Source organism: Nelumbo lutea, chromosome 4 (genome assembly GCF_056320005.1).
Source record: "Nelumbo lutea isolate HS-2025 chromosome 4, American lotus-T2T, whole genome shotgun sequence".
Taxonomy (NCBI): Eukaryota; Viridiplantae; Streptophyta; class Magnoliopsida; order Proteales; family Nelumbonaceae; genus Nelumbo; species Nelumbo lutea.
Window position 1 is genome coordinate 75660788 of NC_142687.1, and position 8149 is coordinate 75668936.

An 8149-nucleotide genomic window follows, 5' to 3' on the forward strand; every position below is an offset into this window, starting at 1 on the left:
CCATATTTTCCTCCTCTTTGTAGGCGGCGGGAGCTGAGGGACCTGCGAGAACTGAATCTGAGGTCCCGGGGGTATTTTCTCGGCAGGGGCTCTCCGACGCTTAAGTTATCACTTTGATTGTAGAGAGCTTTGAAGATAATATGAGAGAGCTAGAGAGTAGGGGTTACTTCCCTTTTTTCATTCCCCTCCCCTTTGGGGGGTGAGGTCTTTATATACCGGAGTCCTCGTGGGTTAGGTGGGTGAAAAGCCTCCAAACGGTAAGACTCGTCACATCCTGTCAGAACCGGGGTACGGTGGTGAACTCCTCGAGGTCGTCAGGCTGGCGCTTGTATCAGGCGGCCAGGTCGGCGCCTGGGCCGGGTTGTCAAGGCGGCGCCTGCGTCAGTTGGCGGGTCATTGTCTGGGCCAGGTCGTCAGGTTGGCACCTGTGTTAGTTGGTGGGTCAATGTCTAGGCCAGGTCGTCAGGCAGGAGATCTTCCTGCGATACGCCAAACTACTCCTGTACTGAACTTCTCTACAAGTGGTGAGTTGCCTATAACGAGCTGTCTAGGGGCGAACTGCCTGGGGGTGAACTCCCTATGGCGAGCTCTGCCGAGCTGCCTGGCTCTTTGGCGAGCTCCTTGGTGAGCTACTGAGCTTGTGGGGTATGTATGCCGCCGAGTTTATCGGTGGACGTCTTATAGGCAGCTTGGCCGGATCATGTGCTAGGCTGGTCTAGGTCGTCAGGTCGCGCAGGCTGCGTGCCAGGCCGCGCGCAGGTCACGCGTCAGGCCACGCGCAGGTCACGCCAGGCTGGCCAGACTGGTGCTCGGGTGGGTCACCAACTTCGTAAGTTTGTTGGTTGGGTGTTTACCTAGTTGTCACGAGATGCCATGTGTCACAATTCCACTGGAGGGCCAAATCTGCCCTCATCACTTATCATTAGACCAGCAACACAAGGGCCGGCCCGCTAGTATAAATTGTAAGAATAAGGGTAAATTACTTATATAATAAACTTACCCCCCCCCCCCTCTCTTAACTTGATTAGAGAGAAATGAAGTGTTTATCCTTATTAATTCCTAATTAATGTTTAATTGTTATTAGTATAATTTCTTGAACATTCTTTGCCTCTTATTGTTTTTTTTTTGTTATTGCAATTTATTATTATTATTATTCTTGTGATTGTTTTAAACTATTTTCTATTTATTTTTATTAACTTATATTTTACTTTTTATTTTCTATCATTTTCTTATGTTTTTGTTTCACTTTATTTTCAAATTTTATTTTATTTTCAAATTTTTTTATCATTTCCACTATTTTTTGTTTTATTTTCATTTTCTTTAATTTTATTTAATGCAAAATCATCCGTGGCAAATCAGGGATTTTAAAGCCTCTTTTAGAAACATGACATCATCAATTTCCATTAGATTTCTAACATCAAACTAAGGCCCTGTTTGGTTTGCGAGAATAGGGGTTTGGAATTGGAATCTGAATGGGCTATTCTGATTCTAACTGTTTGATTGGACGGAATCGGAATCCCATTCCCATTCCAGCTGGAATGGCATTCCCCCATTTGAGGGAATGGCCATTCCCTGCCCCTCTTGGGAATGAAATTTCATTCTTACTGCAAACCAAATAGACCCTAAGCATAGTTTATGCCAAGCGTTAAGGGAGGTTTTTAGAGATAAATTTCAGGGCAGGTTATCTGTCAGGAGAGGTACAAATTATATTTTAAACTGTTGATAACAAATTGAAATCACTTTCACTATTAATAGATCGATTTTTGAATTAACAACCATCCGAGCTTCTCCAATGTTTACTTTTTGCGAAAAAAAATAACTTCTGCAACGTATATGGAGTAATTCCCTATGTCCATACATTAACCTTCAGGAATCAAGATGGCGACTTTTGTGAATTTTATCGAGCCCGTTTGGTGTGGCTTTTGCATTGGAGATGAGTTATGGTAATTGAACTGTAATAATAACAGTTGCATTTTTCATGTCCAAAATGTGGAGATACATTTTTGGAATTTTCACCAAACACAACTTATGGCATTCCCATGTGGGTGGAGCCCAGCTTAGAATGCCAGAAGCTGCCGTGTCCGGAAAGCCTTCCCAAACGAGCACTTCATTTTATGGGTTGTGGCTTTCAGAAAAGCCGGGCCACTTCTTCAACAAACAAGTTTTTCTGAACTTGAAGTTCGCCTACCATGTACGTTTTGCATTTCCAAGGCCACGTGGCTATAGAAATTGTGAAAAATGCTTCGTCGTTCTGAAAACATCAAAAATGAGTTTTCAAAAACGTGCGTATTATCATCAACCTTCAAGCAGTTGTTGCATTTTAAAAATGTTTTTTGTTTTGAAAAAAAAAAATATCAACTACAGTGTTTTTCCACATCTTCCATTTTCTGGAAACCGCTGAAACGTTGATGGACAATTGGACATCCCTGGCTCTTCCAAAATTTAAGCACCGGTAGGTTTACATAGACAATCAACATTTTGAACCGTTTTCTACAATTTACGGACAGCTGATACAAACAATAGATAAATGGCCTTTAAAAAATCACTAAAAGAAATTCTCCTGCTAGTTGAACTGGGTAAAAACCAGAACTGGACCCTTTTCTGATTCAAGCTAAATAGGAAACTAGTCGGTTTTGGTGGTTCAATTCAATGGCCAGGTTACACGGGAGCTTTCATTTTGTCTATAACCATTTTCCAAATGGGCAATCCAATATTGACCCACAACTGCCATGCCGTAATATATCAACATCTTTTCACCCATCCGATTTGTTATTTGTATATGATGAAAGCCAACAAATCATGAATTAAGTTGAAAGTTGAAACCAATATATCCAACGATGGTATTTCTCTCAATTCAACTAAAATGAAAGCAGCAGTACATCCTGGGTTCATGCAGCCCATCCAACAGTTCAGTTCACAACAAATTCTTTGATTGCCACATGAATGAGAATGACAGAAGTCTTAACTAGAAGAGCAAAACATAATTGGAAGCTATAGTAGCTAATGAAAAGTGAAAACAGTATAACTATAGCACAGTCCTATTGTAGTAAATGATTTCATAACCAAGAAATAATGTTTCAGATTTTACAGCAATCCAATCGAGCCACCTCCTTAAGAGGTAACACCACGAGCTAAAATATTTCTTGGACAAGGACTATGACGCAAAAATTCAAAAAGGATTTTATGCCTCAGACATAATGCAATCAATTGCTTGCTTGCATATTCCGGTCATTGTAGCCTCAGGCCCATAAACCTGCGAGATTGATGCAACAAAACCACATCATCTATGAAAACATAAAAGCTCTTCAGCCATTCAGAAGAAAAATTTTATAGTTTTTATGCTATTTAAGGAAGAATTATAATACTCTTAATGTTCTTACTGGTATACATTTACATTTTAAGCTATAGGGTAACAGTAGAGGGTGGGCCTTGGTGCAATGGTTGGGTTGTTCCATTGTGACCTAGGTGACCAGGGTTTCAAATCTTGGAAACAGTCTAGTTGATCAAAAGTGATCTCATTATGAAAAATCAGATTGTGTCGTGACCTCATACCTCAAGGGGAACCCCCAGATCCTCACCCAGGGTACGCATTTTTGCTAAACCAATCTGATAGTTTGGGCCACCTCTTCTAACATAAATGTGCATTCTTGCTGCCTTCAGCTTGGGTTCCTGCATGTCAGAATTGTTATGAACTTGAACACATAAAATATTAAAACCACACAAAAGAAAGATGATTCCTGCATATAAAAAGTAACCTAGGAGTAGCTCCAATAGGTGATATAATGAGAAAGTAGACTGAATGGTTTGGTCATGTGCATAGAAGACCATTTACAGCACCTGTTAGGAAAAGTGGTCTGCTACAAGTTGAAGGGGCTAGAAAAGCTAGGGGTAGACAAAAAAGGATTTGGGTGGAAGTAGCAACAATAATTTAAGCACCCATAATTCAATGATGGATATGGCACTGAACGGAATGGAATGGAGAAAGAGGATTTATGTAGCCGATCCCATATAGTTGACAAGGATTAGATGATATGATGATGGTGACAAGAAATAAAGTTTTTAACCCTGGCATACCTTCTCCCGAAGGGCCCGAATAATGCCATTAAAAGTGGCAGCTACATCAGTGAAGTTAGCTATACCACCTCCAATGAGAAGTGCTCTCTTACGACCATCAGGTTCTGCAGTAGCACACTGCAAAAGATGTGCTTACACAGTAAATGCAAAATGCAAAAGTTGCTAAATGCACACAAAACAAAGAGGTTATAACCTTATCCAGTATCCAGGTCTAAAGGTTCTTACATCAATAACTACTCTGGCATACTGCAGAACCTCCTCCTCATTTGGAGCTCCGCTGTATTCTGCATAGTTCCCAAGCTCTGATGCATAACCTAAATCTCCAACCTGAACAGATAGAAATATGTCAGAATTATGGGAATTTAACATCAAAGAACTTGAAGCATTCCAATTGCCAACAACTTATAGGTGGTAGCAAAGATAACTGCACCATTACCTCATGAAGCATTTTCAAACCAGACTTTGATACTAATATACAGCAAATCAAAGAAAAAGAAGGAAAAAAATGTGAGCATACTTACAGTATCAGCATATATAACACTAGCACCACCACCTGCAACCATCGTCCAGATGCGTCCCTTGGGGTTCAGAACAGTGAATTTCAAGGATGCACTTGTCTGCAATGTGCCCATGTACTTGGTTAGAGAATCTGCCTTCTATTACTGTTGAAATAGATGCTGAGTTCCAAAATAGACCCTAAAAATATATTAACAGAACATTCAAGTTTGGGAGAGAATGGATATGCTTACAAACTACAAGAACAAATTCCCATGGATATTAGAACAATGTCTTAGGAGTGGTACCACTTAAATGAAACCTATGGTCCAATCACCAGAAGTTTCCTATTGCCACCGGTTTTGAATTTCTTGAGCAAAAATTGAAGGGATTTAGTCCAGTGAATAACCTAGATCACATCTCAAATATCATCATCATCATCAAGACATAGCTTATGTTGCTTCAAAAGAATTCCCATGGATATTAGGACAGTGTCTTAGGAGTGCCACTGCTAAAATGAAACCTATGGTAAAATGACCAGAAGTTTCTTATTGCCATCAGCCTTGAATTTATTGACCAAAACGTTCAAGGGGTTCTAATCCAGTGAATGATCTAGATCACATCTCAAAAATCATCATCATCATCATCATCAGTATATTTCGTTGCTTCAGGTTACTGGACAATAAACGGTTCTTACATCAAGAATGGAGGAAATTAGTAGTTATAGATCAAAATTTCCGTGCTTATCTGCCCTAGTTTCCTTTACATTCATATGAAAATGACTTCCAAGTGTCTTCTGAAATGATTGGATTGTTAGTTTATAATGAATCAAACTAGCTTCATAACTCAAATAAGATTTCTGAACCCATAGAAACTGCAATAGAATTGCTACAACATTCCACCGAAAGAAGTTAAATGAAGCCTTCTTGATATTGCATTAGTGATTTCACTATTTCATCAAAAAGAAATAACATAAAAAATATTTTTTATACAGTTAGTACAGTAAAAGAAACTTCTAACAAAAGAATTAAAACATGATCTAGAAGTAAAAAATAGTAACCTTTTCATCTAATGCATGGATAAAGCTTTCTGTAGGGCTCAAGACTCTGCCAAAAGGCAGTGGGAACTGAATGTTGCCCCACCTGCACAATATAGCGTATTTTTATAAGACTAACACCCTCTGTAGTGTTCATTGAGAAAGGAAAAAAACCTGTGGTATGTCTACATTAGATCTTAAACAAAAAAAAAAAATACTTCTGAAAGTTCTTGAAGGCAGCAGTGTCATCCAATTCTCCCCTCATATCCAATAGGTATGGCTCTCCATTTACTAATGTAAAGGGATTCATCTCTATAAAACTGAAGTCAAGATCTGAGAACAATACAGAGCAGAGGATCAACAATTATGAAGAGAACATCAGCGTGCAGAAATACTCAACAAAAAGACAGTTACTAAAAAAATATACATGGACCATTTCTCTTTTAAAAAAGTGTTTTCAGTCTTTTCAAGAAATAAGTGAAATGTTGCATATGCTCAATAATGAGAGGGAGAGTTCAACTCTTCTGATCATACCTTGAAAGACAGAAAATACGCCCTTTATGAAGTCTCCTATTTTCCCTCGAACCTGCACCAAGATAATAAGCATAGTTTAAGCAGACAAAACAATGATGTACTCATAAACAGAGCCAACAAAAGTTGTGATAAATAGAAAACGTTTAAAGTCCCAGACAAATCAAGATTTTCTTTATATGCATAAAGGGCAGAAAGTGGCGGATTTTACAGTAAACAGTACACAATTACCATCCAATCAAGAATCTTTTTTCATCTATTGCATGGTTGAATTGGATGGTTACTGAAAATTATAGAACTTTAGAAAATTTACACTTTCTTTAAAAACATTGATTCATTTTTCATTTTCTTCCTTTTTGTCTCTTTAAATGTTTGCAGACAAGCAGGTCACATGCACAACATGATATTAAACATTTGAACACTCAATGCCCAACAAAAAACATTGTCCACCTTATGGTAAGAATATACAAGAGATTCCAAGTAATATAATTTCTTTGTTAAATGCCATAGCATGCAAAAACAAGGAAAACCACCCCGAGGGAAAAAGCTGAAAATACCTCCAAGGGAAGTGTGGCAATCAGTGGAGCACATGCCTCTGATGTCATAGGCTTCTCAGTAGGCAGAAATATAGTCTTAACCTGTATAAACATAACAAACAATTACCCTTGGAGATCAGGAAAAAAAATATGGAAAAAACAAGGAATACCATTTGCAGGAAGAAAACTGCAAATGCCCATTTGGTCTCCAATGTTTCATCGTACCTTGTCCCAGTTTTCTTCAATTTCAATACCCCCACACTCGGAGAAGCTAATGGTTGATCCAAGCCTCTCAGAGACAATAGAAAGGTAATACTCTTGGTCATGGGGAACAAATGGCTCAACAATGAAAGTCGTTATTGGTGCCTTGCACCCACCCATCTCAACCTAAACAAGATACAATTTTCATGTGAGCGAAAGCTAATTGTACTAATTGATATGGGCGTAATGTCACTTAAGAATCACCTCAACACCAATGCGCTCTTTCACAAAGGTTGCAACTTGAGCCAGATCCAAATTCAGAGCAACCAGACCACTCTTCCCACGCTTCCCAAACAACATATCGGGCTTCACAACCAATTTTGTAGAGGAAAGCCATGGTTCTTGGTTTGTCAACTCAGTGAAATCTGTCGATTCCGTTACCTTACAAATACAGATAAGTAAACTTGATAATCAATCCCTTGCAAAATAAGTTCCAAGCATTCCTAATGGGATACCATTTAAATTAATATCCCACAACAGGAGTTCTATTTCCCCGTTCAGTAAAATCTGAAACAAAATTCTCATTTTTCAGCAACTATTTTTTTTCCAGGAACAGTACCAAGCATGTGTTCCATTAGTTTATATAGAAACACAAATATCATTGCAACATTCGCATACAGAAGAAAGCTCTATTTTATCATCTTAGAGCAATAATTATAAATTGAAAGCAGAAATGGGAGATAGACAGGAAGACAGAGAAAGCGAGAAATGGAAATGACAAAAGGACCTGAAAACAGAACCGGAATGCAGAAGGACAGATCTCGATACCTGAGCAGAGCATATCCCGAGCTGGATCCCAGCAAGTCGCTTCAAGTGCTCCTTGAGAAGTCTCTTGGAATCATACTCTCTGATTTTCTTCCTCGCCATTTCTTTGATCGATCTCTCTAAATCTAATAAATCTGTAACACTGACCAGAGAAAGAACGCTCTTAAAGAAAAACAATTAAAAAAGAAAAAGGGGAACAAACGTCAAACAAAGCAAAGACAGGGCGATAAGGAGGGAAGGCGTGAAGGGAGTTAAAGGGCCGAAATTGGGGGAGGTGGCTTTTGATTCAAGGGAGAAGAGTAGGATTACCGAACTGGTAGGTGTGGTGGGGATCGTGCTCTGCATCTGAATCTGCATCTGTTAACTATTGGGTACTTGTAGGAATCAAATTACATTAATAAAACTTTTCTTAGTTTACAACTTGCAAGCGCTGAGTCGTGACTCGTGATCC

General features: G+C 38.9%; 1 protein-coding gene across 3 annotated transcripts; it reads right to left on the minus strand.

Annotated features, from left to right (window-relative positions):
* Positions 1–2828: 2828 nt before the first annotated feature.
* LOC148861132 (ATP-citrate synthase alpha chain protein 3) lies at positions 2829–8149 on the minus strand. 3 transcript variants are annotated; one of them, XM_088983372.1, is made up of 13 exons: positions 8008–8149; positions 7702–7832; positions 7138–7314; positions 6898–7059; positions 6694–6774; positions 6140–6191; positions 5824–5938; positions 5630–5711; positions 4596–4691; positions 4300–4401; positions 4075–4191; positions 3553–3669; positions 2829–3253 (listed from the first exon to the last, which is right to left on the minus strand). In XM_088983372.1, the coding sequence occupies exons 2-13, from the start codon at positions 7798–7800 to the stop codon at positions 3182–3184; spliced, it is 1272 nt and encodes a 423-aa protein (XP_088839498.1). In that variant the 5' UTR covers positions 7801–7832; positions 8008–8149; the 3' UTR covers positions 2829–3181. The 3 variants fall into 3 exon arrangements, with proteins under 3 accessions (XP_088839498.1, XP_088839496.1, XP_088839497.1); XM_088983370.1 differs by having other exon boundaries at positions 7702–7840; XM_088983371.1 differs by having other exon boundaries at positions 7702–7840; positions 8013–8129.

Bases quoted from the DNA above. Each gene is read 5' to 3' on its own strand.
- LOC148861132 (XM_088983372.1), bottom strand. From the start codon at position 7,800: ATGGCGAGGAAGAAAATCAGAGAGTATGATTCCAAGAGACTTCTCAAG. The intron at 4,402-4,595 runs GTAAGTATGCTC...CTATCTGTTCAG, and splicing joins GTGTTATATATGCTGATACT to GTTGGAGATTTAGGTTATGC. The intron at 3,670-4,074 runs GTATGCCAGGGT...TCTGACATGCAG, and splicing joins TTCGGGCCCTTCGGGAGAAG to GAACCCAAGCTGAAGGCAGC.